Source organism: Stegodyphus dumicola, chromosome X2 (genome assembly GCF_044657685.1).
Source record: "Stegodyphus dumicola isolate Sdum_Otavi_A_Nest chromosome X2, ASM4465768v1".
Lineage (NCBI taxonomy): Eukaryota > Metazoa > Arthropoda > Arachnida > Araneae > Eresidae > Stegodyphus > Stegodyphus dumicola.
This window is the reverse complement of record NC_140781.1, coordinates 195,381,628-195,400,090: the sequence shown is the minus strand read 5'-3', so window position 1 is coordinate 195,400,090 and position 18,463 is coordinate 195,381,628. Positions and strand designations below refer to the sequence as shown.

The window sequence follows — 18,463 nt, the reverse complement described above, 5'->3', positions numbered from 1 at the left end:
AAAAAATCGAAATCGAAATAAACATATGTATTTTTGATCGTGCTAAAAGATGGGGAGGAATGATATTCTAGCATTGAAGAATGGCATGCATGAAGCATAAGCGGTTATCACTGCTCTACAGCTCTAAGTAAGCGATTATTAGATAAAAATGAGATTCGTTGCTGAGCAGAACACTGTTATATTTAGAATGCTAGATAAACTTAAAGCTATGTCAATGCAGCCTTTTTGCGATGCTGAAAAGGTGACACAGCTAATTTACTCAAAGGGTGGCAATACTTAAAAGGTGGATCAGCTATTTGTTTAATCTATCATAGTAGATATGATATTTAAATGAATCATTCAAATCTTCTTTCAGACGTCATTTTAACCCTTTAAAGGTTATGGACGCAAACTTCTACACAAAAGGATGGTTTTACAATTCGCTGCTCACGAAACAATCTGCCAGCTCCCGAGAGATCTGATTTTGGATTGGATATGTATTGAAAGAAGAGGAGTCAAAGTACAAATTGAGAGGGTTAGGGTGTTATGTTTACCCAAAATTTTTAACAGTTATCTTTAGCTAAAGTTACTTTCCTGTCCCTCCTAATTTCAGCTTAACATTTCCTACCAGAATGTCTTTTTAGAATCGCGTTTAATGCAAATGAGTAAGAACGGTATTTAAGTCGAAGTTCCACCGACTTTGTTTGAGAGCTAGAGCTTCTGACCAGCGCGTGTGCGCATTTTGGCTACACTCTCTCTGAACTATTACTACGCTGGGCCGTATTTCAGGTCCTTGATAGCTTCGCCAACATATTTGATAGTTAGGGGCCAACTAGTTAGAAATCTTAATAGCTTCGGCTATATCTTTTAGTTAAGCATTAATTAAGTTTTATTTCTTATTACTTTGAGTTCAAGCACAAATAGAGGCTTTGCTGTACGTCCTGAGAAAGGGACCATCTGTGAAATTCTTATTTTAAGAAATAAAGGGTAATTAACCCTTCGTAAGTTTTATGTTTCTGTTCCTGAACTAAAGTGATTACTTGCTTAAAGTTTCACGAGATTCCTACACACTTAGCTGTTAGATAAAAGGTTGGAACCCCACAAGCGGTCTGGGGTCATGAAAGAGTTTTAATACTGGAAGCTGCAGATAGTGTGGCTGCTACTGCGTGCTAATAATTTCATCTCTCAGCACGATTTGATAAGCCTCTACGTGCCTCAGTCCCTTCAAAGCAACTTAGATTACCTTCTTTGGATCATTTTTTCTAAATTTGATCCTCAATTATGACGTTGCATTGCATTTCTTTGGCGATAATGACGAGAAAAACCTTGCTCTTGCAATATCCCTATAATACAAAAAATGATAAAAGGCTCAGTTTAATCAAAAAAAATTAACCTCTTTTTTCTGATTGAAAAAAACTGAGAACGCATTTTTTGAGCCTTACATATATTAAAGAGTTAGTTTAGGGGATTGTTTTTCATTTTTGTTTTCATAATTCTCTTTTAACGCTAGAAGCTCCGATAGTTTGCAAGCCCAATAACGGCCGAGTGATTAAGACAGCTGAATACTGATAGATTGTCTTGGTTTGTATTAAAACCAGGAGAACGAGCTGGCTGCTTGGTTGGTTTTTGTGTTTTCTCATGTGTAACATGTATAAGAGCCAGTTTTCCTCAAAACGACCTCCATGAAAGCACTTCTTCTCTTAAGCAGATAGCCGTAAAGGTTTTTCCATATTAAAATAACCTAACCTAACCTAATAGTTTCCCTAATTTACCGCTTTAATCCCAACTTGCAACTTGATTGGCAACAAGAGCGTCATAGTGTAGGATTTTCTCTGCTTCATAGTCTACACATGCGCTTTAATTTCTTAAACCATTTAAATCATTTGTAAAATCGTTAGACTTTTGTAATCAGATATCTTAAGATATAAATCGTACCGTTAACAGAAACCGAGTTCGGGACCATCTATTTACTAGCTGGATATGCTGTTCTCTGTTCTCATGATAAGTGTCCATTAATTTCTCACATTCTCTCCACTTAAAGGATGAAAAAAAAAAAGAATCAATAGGGTACAAAATGATGATGAATTACCATACATTCATTTACTAACTCTAGAATGCTTCCAGAATGTGACAACAATTATATAAGAATAAGGACACGTGGGAAGAATGTCTTTATTTTTTACATTTCCCTCAATACAATGTACGCAACAGACTCCTCCTTCCTTTCAAAACGTTTTCGATAATATTATTCATTACCTTTTCTAACTTTAAAATGTGTTATATTTATATGCTATGCTTTATTGCGATAATTTATACATATCTAACAAAACCAAAAATTTTATATAAGGATATAAAAGTATAAATATTTATATAAAGATAACATACCATATTTCGTAGCTACAGGCTTGATTAAGGCTTTGAATCTGCAGTTGAAGCACCGTGTGACATCAATAAATAGAAAGTTGTCTTCTAAAACTAAAAATTTCTTCTGATCTTCGTCAGTCGGGGATAAAATGTAAGCCACAGAAGACTCGGAAACGTTATGAATGAGCATCGATGCATCGTCTGGAATTATCACATCCTCCAACTGGAAAAATATTAAAGAGTTCATCACATTCTAAGAGAATGAAGTTATAAATTACAGTGTTAAAATATATACTATTCTGTTATTAAGGAATAGGAATTGAAAGTTATATAATTTAACTAGCGTGAAGGCATTTTATCACAAATAAAAATGTAATGAAATTGGATTTTTTGCATTTTAAGCACAAACAGGGAAGTAATCAGAGATATCTTGTCGATAATTGCAGATCTCTATACACTCTGTTAATCTTTACTTAAAGGATGGTTAAAAGTCTGAAGAGAGCTAAGAATATGCGAAATTTAACACTTAAATTGATCTAATTTAAACAAAGTAAATTTTTTCTGGTTAAAATTACTGGTTGATAGAAAGTATTTTAAAAATTAAATTCAATGACTTGCATTACAAGTCAGGAGCTAGTTTCGGTAAATAAATCAAACTAAGGTAAATAAGATAGTAGAGGCACCAGAGTAATAAGCTTGTATTACTGTCATTCCATGCCCGTTTAATTATGCGTTGAATAATAGAGGATTCAGATGTTAATTTAGTGTTACTTTAGACAATCTGCAGTTCATTCGTCTTACAGTTACTTTGAATTTAAAGAGTTAATTAAATTGTATTAAGAGTTCACACTCACAAGAAAAATGTAATAAATTAGAAGAATTAAATGCCATGGACTATAAACTATAAAGAATATTCAAAAATAAAATAAGAGATTTACATCTTATCAATGAAGTAAACCCTTCAACTTACTTTACAAATTATCTGTGATTTGTTTAAAATTTTTAATTTTAAAACTCATTTCTCTTAAGTAAAAAAAATATACAAGCCTACCGGTTAGTGAAATGAAAAAGAAATCTTTTCATCTTCAAATAAAAATTGTTTCTATGCCCATGTGAAACATTTCTGCTCTCTTAAAGAGAGAAATGTAAAGAATGACACTGTTCTGAACATAAACGAAAATTTTTAATTATTACACATATGACAAAATATACTACAAGTTAGTCTCTTTCAAATATGCAATTAGTCTGAAACGTAACCCTATCACCAAAATGAAACTATTTAAAATAAAGTACTTCTGTCTGGTTCTCGAAATCGTAATTCAGACAGAAGTTGTTTCGGTAAATGTGAGCTAAGCGATTTCGAAATGATGATTAAACGAAGCTGTTTCACTGATGAAATAAACTGAAGGCTTATAAATAGTGCAAGGTGATGCAAGAGAACTTGTTGTTGCGGGAGAGTATAATGTTTCTCTTAGTATCGTGAGCTGACTATAAAATCGCTACCAATGTATTTAAACTGTCTCAAAAATACTTGTAGGATTATTTCAAAGTTGCAGGATTATTTTACATGTAATACAAATAGAAACCAGATTCTTTTATAATTTTCATCCAATTAGCGGTCCAAGGCGATGAACCCTGGTAGTTCTACCCGGGTTCGAATGCCGGTGGCTGCATGTGAATTTTCGAGATTTTCCCTCGTGTGTAAGTTGGTTACGAGTTAGTTTTCTTTAAAAGGTCTTCTACGATAGCATCTTTTCCTCTTAGGCAGGCAACCCTTGTGTACTTCGCTATAATCAAAGTATATAATAAGTAGATAACTGAATAAATAAAATATTGGAAGAAGTGTATTTTGACTAACTATTTAGCAGAGGTGTGAGATGGGACTTCAACAGACTGTTTCTATACAGTAAGAGATAATACGCTAGACTGCTTGCAAAACGACTTGTTATCGGCATTGCTTTGTTACGATCCTATGGCAAAGCTTCATAAAACTGTGTCTATGAATAAGAAAGGTAAAAATCAAAATTATTGAAATCAAACACTCTTTACAGATGAGTATTGATTTTACCTTCAGAATTATTCAAAGGCTTTTGATACGCGAAAAGAATCCGAGACGTTATGCACAGTGGAAACTATATCATAGAAAGCGGTTTGCTGTCAGTGAGAGCGTTGATTGCTGAGTTTCTACGTAGTACGTATTCATCCATTTATTCTCGTAAAGGGTATTAAAGCGATATTTATGCACAAATGCATGCAGCTCGCTTTGCTCGGAAATACATGAAGAATGAATTAAGAATGACACAAAAAGTAAAACAGTTCTACATATCTAGTAGGCTCCAAGATCACTATCTCTCACAACCTGACTGGCGCATGCTTGAAAAAATGATTGCAAGTGGTTGAGCTAACCAGGAAACTTCTAAGAGCTGCGACATGTTCTTCTGGCTTAAATGGGTGTGTTTGTGACTTATCCGTTCGACAGTAGTAGCAGATCAGGTATCTGATATCAAAGCAAGCGGGGAATTCAGCGTGGCAAGAAGTCAAGATTGCTCCTGCCGTTGGCAAGAGCCTTGAGCACCATATAGGTCGCACACAATTGATTGGGTATAACTGCCACAATAAGCAATTTACAAGGTTGCTGAAGATGTGAATTGTCGCTAACGAAAAAGTATTCCAGATAGATGTTATAATATATAGTAATAGATAAATGTTTCCCCTAATCGTTGCCTTAATTTATTTTTCACTATTTATATGTTTGTTCACAGTCATAATTTATGCATTTTTGCATTTAGGTGTGGCATTTTTTAGCATCTCTTTCTAAAAATATTTATGTTGAAAACTCAGCTCAAATCATTTATCAGATTTCTTTTTAAATTACTCACAATGAGTTTTTTTTTCCTTTTTTTAGCTTACTTTAATATTATTATAGTATATTAATACAAATTCCTTAAGCACATCCTATCAAATTCACAAAACTAATAATTTAGAATAAAATTTTAACTTTCTCACTTACGAAAATGTAGTCATATCTCGTATTAACCTGTTATGTTTAACACTGAGAAAACATTTGACCATATTTTATCACGTATTAGGTAAAGAAAGATGAGGAGAAGACATTTACTGTTTACCTTATTATCAAAGCATCCCTGATTAAGTTAACTGGCATTTACTTGAATGCTTCCTTTTCTTCTCTTTCTAAGAGAAATTTTCAGCCTCTTAGAATTAAGAATGCTTAGACCAACACATGGATTAAACTTCCCCTGTGTCCGGTTCAGATTCTGATGTTTCGCGACTAAAGAGCCTACTTTCAAAGTGTCTCTTGCATAATGCAAATAAGTTCAGTTTCTGGTGGAAAATCCCTAAAGGCATGCTTCTCAAATCACTCAGCTCAAAAGTTCTCTCTTCTAATTAAAATAGGCAGTAAGCTTCCATCCTTGTTTTCCCAGTTTTCATTTGAAAAGTAAATTATGCGTCTTAACTTGACTATTCTAAAGCATAACTTATTTGTAAAATAATAGGCTACATGATCGTGCAATATTAAATTTTCAGCAAAAGTACTGCTGAAGAATAATTTCACCATGAAGATAACCGTAATGGTACTCAGAGCTATTTTCCTCAAATTCAACCGCGTATTTAAGAAAATTCAATCATACTTAACTTAGAATTAATTATAATTGATGCGAAGAGGTGCATTTTCTGGGTTTCATTAAATTTTGAACCTATTGCATCAGTTCTTCAGAGAAAATGAAAGCACATTTAACGCGATGCGAGTGAAAATAACTTTGCCTGATCTGCAGCGCACGAATTGCTAAGACTTTGTGATAATATTCTTAATTTTTTCCCTTAAATACAAACACATTAGGAAAAGCAAGGAAATGATTCCCAATTCAATGACAACAGCACATTTCCCATGCTAATCCAAATAATGTTTCTATTGATTCTGACACAAATAAACGCTTCCATTTATTTCATATGCTAATTTCTTACATTATAAAAATTCTTGCTACAATCAGCTTCCTCACAGACGTGAAGATTTATAACAAAAGCCTTAGACCTTCGAGTAGAAACTAATAAAATCCTTCAACATATGAAATCAGCAATCTTAGAAAATTTACTGGATTTATCAAGCATACTTTGCACCATAAGATTAACTAATAATCTATCCTTTTCATTATGAATTCAAGCGTATCTGAATTTGAATATTTCTTCTGGGAGGGAACATGAACTAATAATATACTCCCATTAATAATAGAAACAATTTTATTTAATAATGATCAGCGTCACTATTCAAGAGCGTCTTATTTGTCCAATTAAGATTTTCTTTATATTTTTGGTAAAAAGTAGCGTACCTTAAGAAGCTCTTATTTACTACAATTCACACTAAGAAATATCTGCTATAAGGATAACCAGAAATACTTCAGTCTGTTAGACTTTTGTTGGTTCAGGAAACATAAAAAATCAGCAATTACTTCGGCGGAATTTGAACTCTGAACATTCCGAATTTTAGCCGGATGTGCTACCAATTACACCACGAGGATACGCGTTAAAAAGAAGGAAATTACGTGCTTCCCTACTTGAAAGGACACGTAGGAGGAGGGAAAAACCGGCAGACAAACCCGAGTGGTAACGAATTATTGTTTACCATAGTGGTCTTCAAACTAGGGTTCCGAAAAAATTGTTAGGTTTCCCAAAGTTGCTGAAAAACGGCATAACAGGCGTCCAAACATATTATAATCTATACATATTCCAGAGAATATAGAGTGGCAGTACGGCTCGACCACCTAAAATGTTCGGGAACCACTGGACTACCACATTTTAGTCGGGCGCCACTGTTGAGTGATTAGAATTTTTGATGCAAGAAATATGAAAAACATGTGATTCCATCCCGAGAATTCGAACTGCGGAACATCGGACTCCCAAAATCACTACGAAGGCACTAAAATTCCTTAATATTAAAAGTAATAAGAAAGTATGTAAGCAATGAAACTGAAAGATACGAAATATTTAGTAATATTTTTTATTAAAAATTAGTTAAACGTTTCATTAAAAATACTTGAGCAACAACTAATGACTTTATATACGGTGCTTGAAACAAGCAGTTAGATTTCATGTCTTTGAAATTACATAGTTGAAAATAATATAAAGAGTTTTTTTTTTAAGTTATTTAACCAGTAAAAGAGCAAGAAAAGAATAATTGATTCATTTGTTTAGTCGATTATGGTAAATTACTCGAGGGCTATTCTTCTTAACACGTTGACTGTCACGCTAGTTCGTAAGAAAATCTCCGTCAGAACACGAGTGCTACTATACCATTCACCAATTTTTTCTAATAGTAAGGGTTTAGAACATTTAGAACAAAACATTTTGGAACATTCATTAAGCTAAAAATCTTTCCTCAAGAACAAAGTATTTAAGAAAATGTGTGAGTTTGAATTTTTTTTTTTTTTTTTGTTGTTTCAAGAATTTTTTTCCGTAGTGATGAATGGTTAACACTTTTTTCTGTGTTTAAATTGTTGCCCTATTTCTTTTCAATGTCTAAAAGGAAAATGGAATAGCTAATTTTAAGAGAATCACATAGCAGTGTAGAAGAAACCTGTTACGAGTTACAATAATTCGAATAGTAGCTATGAGGAAGAGCTGAGAGTTTTCATCAAGATAATTATAAATAGAATTATATCATCAGCTTCTGATATTGATAAATGAAGTGATAATAAATGTGATGTAGATCATATTTCACAAGATTTGGTTATTAGGAAGAATGAAAAGTTGATACCGAAAAAAGCCCAATTTAGTGACTGAAATGAATTTTGCTGTCAGCAAGAATCCTATCGTCTCCTTCTTTCACCGTTCAAAAACATTTTTTTCGAATACCTACTTTACCTGTAATTACACAAATAAGCGTTACTCGAAAACGGATGATGCGGCCTGATCAGAATTTTTGTCGTCACCCTTATATAGGTGACGAGGCAGTCAACGTGTTAAGGATACGATCGCGTTCATGGAGAAATTTCTAAAGAAAACTGACTCAAATTCACGTTACACATGCTAAAAGTAGCCATGTAGCCTCTTCGTTAGCTGGTATTCAAACCAGCTACCCCTGTGTTCAGAAGTCTTAATTAAACGGCCACTGGTAGTCCATCTTCGTACAGGAGCAAGCCCAATTAGTAGATGTTCATTAAATACAAAATGTCTAGAATTACGTCAAGAAAAATCAATAATGCATTAGCAATTACTAAATTAACATCATAAATCTTTTACAAAATACCAGTCTATTAACCAAAACATAGCTTTTGTGTCGCAATTTCTCCTTAAATCTTTTCAAAATCTACTCAAAATAGCTTAATAATAGGCACTGGAAAGTGATTTAATCAGTAAATTAGTTTTTTTATTAATAGCTCTGCGAATTTCGGACTTAAAGGATTTTTTTCGTTTTTAACTTATAACGTTGCGCGCCTCTAACTAGCACGCAACCAAGAGGTGACTGTGAAAGCTTGTATAAACCACAGAGTCTTATAAAGGGTTTAAGTCCCTTTTTATTCAACGTAATAAATTACAATGGCGTCCTCTTGACGCTTACAGACTGTGCCCACTAGGCAGTCAAATAAAAATAAGAACCTGAAAAGAAAGTAAAGACAATATTCTAACTACGAGGCTCTCTAAAATAACTAACTCACCGCGTTTTACAAATACCGCAGCTAATTCAGCAGACTTGAAGCTCACTGGAACAATTGCAACTACTTCCCGCCAAGCACATAGGCCGCAACGCGGGGTTCTTCAATTCTCGATTTCTACCTCCGCGCTCGCTAAGTAAGAATAACTCTCTCACCGAACTCGTTTCCTTCTATTTAAATCATAATACTTCCGCTGATAATTTGAATCCTTGCGCGTTCTACTCAAATTTACATATTCTGGCATTGGCAGTTCCAGGGGAAAGTAAGGCTTGACAGGAAAGATAGTTTAAACTTAAAATAAATGTTAGTTAAAATAAATATAAACCCTACAAACTTATTAAATGAAACTACTGGGCATTCAATTAATTTTTTTTTTTTTTTTTTTGCATATGACGGCCATAGGTTAGATTTCATAGTCAGAGAATGTTTCCATCTTTAATGTTGAAAGAGTTTCCATAAATTTCCTGTCTTAATTTAATAAACATTTTAATTAAACAATGTTTTCCGGTTACAAAATATTCTTGTGTGGTGTAGGTTTGTTGAGTCCCGGTTACAAAATATTCTTGCGTGGTGTAGGTTCGTTGAGTCCCGGTTACAAAATATTCTTGTGTGGTGTAGGTGTGTTGAGATCTCCAAATTAACTACTCCAGATAAAGGAGAAGTAATTCAATCTTTATTTAACAAAATTATAATACATACAACGAGATAAAAGCCTACAGGAGTCCAAGGAAAAAATTTGGATTTAAGACAAATGTTTCTTAAAACGAAAATAATACCGCAGATCACTTAAAGCACTCACAGGGAAAATCGAAAGCCGTAAACAACGGAGCGAGATGCCGTCTTCCAAAATAGTTGCACACGAATGGTTGAACTCAGTCAGTCAAAGTGTTCTATTTATGGGATGGCTCAAGAAGCGTAAGCCCTTTAGGAAGATTCGAGAAACATTTATCCTATTCCCTCAAAAGCTCCTTCTGCAAAATGCCGCTAACTTTGCGACGAAGACCCATTGAGAGGTTTCTAACAATATATCTGGTTCTATGGGAGTTGTTCTTGCAATTTAAAAGTCGATCTGTTCATAATTAAAAGATATACACCATATTAAACACATATTGGCAGCTTAAGTGGCCCCATTTAGAAGTGGTATCATTCTAACTTCCGTTAGAGTTATTTTCCAATAGAACATAATAACAGTTTTTAAAGGCTTGATAATGCTCAGTATACATCCAAAGCAAACAGAATTTTCTTGAACCAAATGCAAGTGGTTCAAGCCATCATTCAATCACTTGGTCAGTGAAATTTAGACTGATTATTAGTATTATTCCGTATCTTTTGCCTGTAGCTTCGTCAACAACTTGGGTACTTACATATCAAACCTTGGCGCAATTTGGCGATTTTTTACAGATGAAAAGGTTAAAGTTACTTATCGGACGCAAGTAGGCGAAATTCGCGATTGTTTTAAGAAAGATTCCAAAACTATCAATATGTATCGTAAATTGATAAACATTATCACCGTATGAAAAGAAAATATAATTTCAGTAATTTAAAATACAAATTTGAAGAACTAATTAAGGATTACATTATACCTTAAGAAAAACACATTCTTCTTCAAAGCTTTCTGTAAGTTTTTGCTCTATTCTTCTCCCGAAGTACACAGCGGCCCGTTTTGACTTAATAAACGTCATAGTTCGCGGAAACTCGGATTCTGTGCAATCCTCGGTAACAGTGGCTATCTAGGAAACGTATTTCTTCATTGTTCCCCTTAGAAAAGTTTCAGCAACATTCTGTATTACTGAAGAAATTTTACGCAGTTTCTTCCATTGCTAATAAATTACACGAACTAATGTTTTAAAATGAAGTTTAAGGCAAGAAATATCACGATGCCTTTACAAAAACAATTGGAATTCGGAATACAAGAAAAATGAACGCATAAGAAAATGGCAGCAATGATTAAGTGAAGGATTGTTAGATGCATGATTGCCGGAAGAATGGTTATGCGCATGGTTGCCAGAGTTTGAAACATTCTGAAAATTTGGCGACTTCTACCAAAGGGGTTGCGTTAATATGCAAGTACCACAACTTTGTCCATTTAAACTAAATTTATTACCGTTCATTCCAATTGATATGTTTGAAAGAATTAGTACATGCTGATTTAAGTCAGTATGAAATTGTTTGTTGCCATCATGAAAGAAGAATGCGAAAGTGGTCAGTATGTTACGCAGAGCACCCAAATGAAGCCCTGTTTTCCACTTAAAAGATCACAATAAGAACATTGAAATTAATGACTTTATCAGATAGCGATGAATAAACAAACATGTTTCGCTGTCTGGAATTTTACGTTGGTTATCTCTAATCATTTTCGACATATTGCTAACTTTGATGTCCGAACATTCTTAATACAATACCATAGACTAATTTCTTGCCCATCTGTATTTTGAAATAAGTCCCACGATTCAAAATAATAATTTGCCCTCTCTAGAACTCTGCAACTGCTTGCTGCGTATCAGATAACCCCCTAGTGTGACTATCTCATTTGTCTGACAGTAGCATCAGAAAAAGGGCCACGAAATTCATCGTAGTAAGGTTGCGCCTGTCTTTGGTAAGAGCCTTGAGCACTATGCAGGTGACATTACGGCTTCGGTGGAGACACCTCATAACTTAAGCTTGCGATTCAAGCAAAATTACAAAAACATGGGGCTCAGCCAATAAAACTAAACTATTTGTTTTGCAGTTTACTATATATGATTTGGCAAGTTTTCATAGGTCATGTCTCTCATGAAATGTATATTGCTTTTTAAATATGAAAAACATTTTGTAAATTAATTGAAAAATTACTATAGGTTTTAATGAGAATCAGTGGTATTTTTATTGAACACAGAAACACAATATTAGTATTCGTACTATTTTAAGTAAATTTAAATTTAGCTTTATCTAATCTAATTTTAAGCTAATTAAATTACATTTTTCAATATATTCCTTAAACACCTTTGTCTCGCATACAAATTCTGTTTCTCATCATTACCTCAAAATTAATAACTTTTGCCTTCTAATAAAACATTTAATCAATTTGTTTACAAATAAACTGTAGCTCTCACAATAACTCCCAGGTAATAAGGTAACATGACATACAACAGATATCCGGAAGAAACATGAGCATATATTGATAGTAAATGAAATGCATGGAAGAAATTTATATGTGTATTGCAGAAGATTTGTAAAACTCAAAACATTTGTTTGAAGGTTATAAGGTATTTCTCGTGCCTTCTTTAAAATAACCTAATTTCTCTATAATGGCGCCCGAACTAAAAGGTGGTGAATGACGATGGATTTGGCAATTGGGTCTTCTAAAACCCCAGTCGCCCTTTAAAAGGGGAAGTATATAAGGTATTTCTCCCGCCTTCTTAGCATGCCTTCGTGGTGTAGTGGTCAACACGTTCGACGCGAATTCGAGAGGTCCGTGGTTCGAGTCTCGGCGAGGGCATGGCTCATTTTTAATCTACTCCTGCTTTAAAATAACCTAATGTCTCGACAAGGTGCTGTTAATATTCAACAAAATGGTATCCCTCTGACAATGTTAAAATGTGGTTAGGTTTTGCTTCTGTGAATCTTTTGATAATCTACTGCTACGTTTCGGTAACCGAGTGGTTAAGACCGCTAAATACTGAAAGTTCGACCTGGGTCCAATCCCGGGCGAACGAGCTATCTGAAAGAATGTTTTTTGTGTTTTTTTCGGTGTCTAACGTGAAAATTCGAACAAATTACCCTTAGAAAGTACTCCTCGAGTACGTTCTTCCCCGCTAGCTAGGTAGCCATTGCGTGCTTTGCCATATTTGTTTAACCGAATCTTCGCTATCATAATATTATACAATGGTAAGGTAATATGACTGAAAGCTCATATTAAAATATGAATGTATTTCTTTTCGGAATTACTTTAGAAAGGTTTACTCTCTACTGACAAACAAAATAATTAAATGATAGAATTTTGAGGAATACGAGGAAAGTGATAATGATGTAATTTTAAAATTGAAACATTAACTGAAACATTTCACCTTCAAAAGCCGTTCGAAGGCAACGCTATCGAGGGGAATGCTAATTCGCATTGCGAGACTCGAGATAAATTAATATTTTCTCTCCAGTGCGTGGATTTATCTTTCCCATTACGTAAAGAACAATCACTTGCTTTTTTTATCACAAACAAACAAACAAGCTGTTTCCAACTATGATTACTTTTTTGCGAGTTTTATCATTAGTTTTAATAGCATTCTTTCTCAAATATCTCGATTAATTTTAATAGCAGTATGTATTTCAACGCTGAAAGATATAACAACAGTTAACATTTTGTCGACGAATCGGTAACTCCAAGCCAAGACAAGTAGTTAATGCACTCAACCAAACCATCTTGTCGTCATCTAAAGCATAAAGCAGCATTCAGTTTCACGACTTGTAATGTTATAGTCGATGTACTAAGAAACTGATACTTTAAAGCTTTGAGCTTCAAGCAAGGCGAATTAAACAGCATTTTTAAGTTCACAAAATTTATTTGTGAAAACTGTTAAAAGTAAGAATGCTATCTTCTTTTAGTGCAGATAATATCCATGTGTTTGGATTCTAATTTCAAAATAATGATGTCAAAATTTAGTTACTTTTTTATCCTTAATTATCCTCGGAACAAGGAAGTTACACAGCAATAACAAAAAGCAATATCATTCTCATATAAAAATTTCAGTGCTATTAATTTAAATAACAATGATATGAAGAGAAATTGCTTGAAAACATAATGGTGTGTGAAGAGCCATTGTTTTTGTTATTGGAACAAGGAAGTTACACAGCAATAACAAAAAGCAATATCATTCTCATATAAAAATTTCAGTGCTATTAATTTAAATAACAATGATATGAAGAGACATTGCTTGAAAACATAATGGTGTGTGAAGAGCCATTGTTTTTGTTATTGCTTGATAAGGTATAAAGAATATCGTCATCATATTTCACAAAAAACAGAAATTTACAGTAAATGTGAGTTCTTACTCATTTTTACAGTTAAATGTTAAAAACAAGAATTAGCTATTTCTTTCGTAGGTTGTAATAATTGCACGGCAGAAAAAATGCAAATTTTGAGTTATGACCGTGCTGCGTAGACGACATAGTGGTTAGAGGACCCAACTGCTATAAGAAAAGGCCGGGTTCCGAATCTCGAAGAAGGCATGGATGTATCTGTCCGTCCTTTCATAGAAGGCAATGGTAGCCCACCTATTAGGTGCCTCCATAATAAAGTGATAATCGCTTCTGGACTTAGTAGTGATTAACGTCTATGATGACTTGTGCCCGCCATTGGCGAAACAAAAAAAATAAAAGGTCGTGACAGTTTCCAGCACTGTAAACTTGTCTACTTTGTGAAGCAGTAGTGGGATATATTTTAGTCAGCAGCGCAATTAAATGCCAATAGTGCATTCTTTGGTTTCTTGCGTGCATTGGCTGCAGAATAACACTTCTTAGTTTGCGGCAGATGCTTCACGGATGCATTGCACGTTCTTTCCATCAACAAAGATCATTCTCGAAATGTTCTGTTGTTACTGAATGATTTACTCTCTAGTCGTCTATTCTCAAATCACATTGTTATTGCTGAGTAACTTAATTTACTTGTTGTGGTCCATCTCAAACTCCGCTGTTATTCCAAAATTTTCGAAACAGAAAATGTTGCTAATGGTTGTTGTGTGAGTTGATTATGTATAATTAACATGATTAAAACAAACAGCCGCGGAGTATTGCTAAAGCTGCGCCAACCCTCATTTCATGTATCACGTTTTGATTTATAAGCACCTCTGCTCAGACATCTCGTCATTTTGTCTTATGTAAAACTTGTCCACCTACAAATTCAGAATTTGGACTTGAGAAAATATGATCTTATTAATGTCTGCTACCTATGGCATGAAGGCGATGGAAAGAAAGGTGAAACTGAAATTGAAACGTGTTTGCTAAAGGTTTTAGAAGAAAAAAAGCAGTTACATACAAAACAGACAGTTTAGAAGTAACTCTCTATTTAGACAATTATTGCGGAGAGAAAAAAAAAAAAAAAAAAAAAAAAAAAAAAGAAAGAAATCCATTCTTGCCGGTTACTTTGAAGGCAGCGGAATATTTACATATTAAAAGCATAACACATACATTTCTTGTTGTCGGCTACACCTAAAATGAAAAAGAATATGCTTACTCTTAAATTGAGAAAAATGTGAAACTGTCATTGAAATAAATCCTCATTTTTGTTTTATCCCAAAATGCCTGTTTCACTAAAACCGCAAAGAAACAAAACAACCCTTTAAAAATTTGTAAATGGGACATGACGAACTTTACTAATGCAAAGGATCTCATAGAGCAGACATGTCAAACTTTTACTGTAAATCTAACAAGGAACTTACTTCAACGACATTTCTAAACTGAAAGTGAAAACAACCATTGGAATATTTCTTCTATAAGACTTATTTAAAATAAACATATTTTAAAACTTTTAGTGTAAAAGCCTTTAGACGCAGGAAACGTTTTCATTTCTTTCAGAAAGCAACATCGAAAAATGTTTTCAATAAACCTGTTGTAATGTCGAAAAAAAACTACAACGTTTAATCGCTATCAGTGCAGTAACAACCTGTTATTTTGCATTTTATAGCAATCTAAATTCTGAATCATAAAAATAGATTCTATTTTGAAACTTTTCTACATATAGGCTATATTGAGAACTGTTTACTTTCCTTTGTATTTTGATTAATTATATAAGCATTGGAATGTTGGGAATGCCATTTTATAATTTTGTAATACATGTTACATTATAATAACAAAATTACTAGTCATTTTCCCCTTATCTCTAAATTTTTCTCCCTATTATGAGCCATTAACTACTAGTATATATAATATTCAACATAGTGTAAAAATGACAACAATAATACAATTTCGATTAATCAAATTTGTTATTAAATAATGTTCATTTTATTACATTTTATGTTAACTATTATTATTAACAGAAGTGTTCTAAAGCCTTTTAATAATGCTTATTCCTTAATCCGCCAATTAAGTGTGTCATTCCTGCATTTCAAAGCCAAAAGAAACTTGAAAAAAGTTAATCTCGAAACTTCTTATTTTGAGTTGTGCCAGTATTTCGTCCAGTAAGAGATTTATCAAGTAATTAAAGTTTGAGAATTAAATATATTTTGCTGTTTTAATTATTACTACTTTTAAATGCCTTTCAGGTTTTCTTTTCTTTTTTTTTTTTTTTTTTTTTTTTTTTTTTGCTTCAAAAGGAAATTAAAAAAAATGTGTTATAAGTAATACCTTTGGCATTCGTTTTCTTTTCAAAGCAATTTAATTTATATGGCAATGAAGAAAATGTTATTTTACTGAGAGAAATAAAAATATTCATTCAATATAAAGGCTACTGTCTCATATTTTAGAGACAAAATACAAGAATATCAATATTTAACAATATTTTATAGCTGATTAAAGGGATTTTGTATCCCCAAACCAATGAAAAGAATTAAAATTCATTGTAGAAGAGAAAGTAATTACATGTGATAGCAACTATCAGTAAAATATTATGTGTAATCAAATTGACTGCGTTTATATGTGTAATCTGAGTGATTTTAAGTACGGAGGGAAGCTCGCAAAGAAAGAAAATATTTCTTTTGATCTTGCAGGCTACTTTTTTTTTCTTTCTTAACTCAATTCAGAAAATATTTGCATGTGTATTACAAGACAATTTTGTTACTCCTCTTCAAGAACAGAAATTAATTGTGATAGATATGAACAGAAAGACTGTAGCATTACTGGAAATAGTGCTGGAACAAACATTAAACCCTTTAATTAATTAAAATACTCCTAAATTAATTAAAGAGGCAATTTCTATTCGAGAACATACGGCTAAAGCACAAGAAGAATTCACGTATGCCGCGGGGCAGATTTAAAGGAAAGTTCTCTATGCCTGCTGAAATTTCAAATTACATTTTTGGAAAAAATGAATTAAAGAGCAAATTAATACTATTAATATTGATTATATAAGTTGTAAGGTGGTATTTTAATAGTATAACAATTATTTTTAATTTTGAAACTCATTTCTTTCAATTCTTGTATCCAACTCACACAACTCCCTACCAAAATGAGTTTTTAGAATCGTTAGTTGAATGTGAATGAGAAGAAATATTTAAGGGAAGTTCAACTTACTTCGAAGGAGAATACTTAAGAGTCCTTAGCGGTGCGTGTTCGCTTTCTGGCTACTTCGTTCTTAAATCTATCATGCCATAATGTACGTGCCTGTTGATAATCACCGGCTAGTTTAATGTAAGGGCCAACTACGCTAGGTATTTGTGTCTAGCTTCGGCTAAGTTTATTTAGTTTAGTATTAGATTAGTTTTTTATTTTCTTATTCTAATTTAAAAGTCCGAGTGTAGGCTTTCCTGTAAGCCCAAGAAGGCGCCATCTGTTATTATTTCTTTGAGTGAATAAAAGGGTAGTTTAATCTTTCCAGAGCTCACGCTGTAAATACTCAGCGATAATTCACTTAGTTCACTAGGTTCCTCGACGTTATATCTAGACAAAGATTTGAGGAACATTACGAATATTTATAAAAATATTATAATTAAGTTATATATGAAAATTATTTTAAATGTATTACAAAGCAAAAACAGGCGAAGAAAAATTTTACTTATATATTAGGATGTGTCCTGCAATATTTCCGGTCAGATATGATTTCATATAAAAGCTTTTAATTTATATATATATATTGAAGTTGAGTAGAAAAAAAATTTTAAAAATAGACTAATTCTTATGACCTTTTAAAAATGTACTAATGACCTTTTAAAAAGGTACATTCTTTAAACTGTGTTTTCTCAGTTGGATTTTCCGGAATGAGTTTTTTAATATTTTTATTACATGCCTATTATTATATATTTAATAGAAACTTATATTAGACTTATAAACTTAACAGAAATGGGTTTTGCAAACTATTGAAAAGATAAACTATTGGAAATGAAAATGTAATTGAAATCATAGTTTTTCCGACGTTTTTACGTATAAATGCGCTTTTTATTTTCTGAGAATCTAATTCATTATTCATAAAATCGATCCGTAACGTTATGAAGAACATTTTTGTTAAATACAATAAAAACAAATGGGGTAGAAGTATTGAAAATTTTAGAAGAAAAATATTTTAATTGCTGTTTCTTTCAAAATCTTTAAATAAAACAATTACTGGCAAAAATGATTTTTCAGCATTTTTTCTACCAAAAACATTTAATAATGTTTATAAAAAAATAGATGACAGTTGAATAAATGAAAACCTTCAAAAGATAACGATTCCCCGCAAAATATTAATTTGTAAGTGTACCTAAAATAAATACTACTTTAAAAACAGCTGCTCAGTTGCGTTGCGTATTTTTAGCGATATTAAAATTAGCAATTTTTAGCTGTTTTTTAGC

The 18,463-nt window shown here is 32.7% G+C and overlaps 1 protein-coding gene across 2 annotated transcripts in view; it reads right to left on the bottom strand.

Annotated features, from left to right (window-relative positions):
• The window catches only part of LOC118198260 (uncharacterized), a 324,065-nt gene that overhangs the window by 172,199 nt on the left and 133,403 nt on the right, over positions 1 to 18,463 (bottom strand). For both annotated transcript variants that reach the window (XM_085809850.1, XM_085809851.1), the window contains exon 5: positions 2,365 to 2,566. In XM_085809850.1, the coding sequence (XP_085665976.1) occupies positions 2,365 to 2,566 (202 nt within the window). The remainder of the gene's footprint in view (positions 1 to 2,364; positions 2,567 to 18,463) is intronic.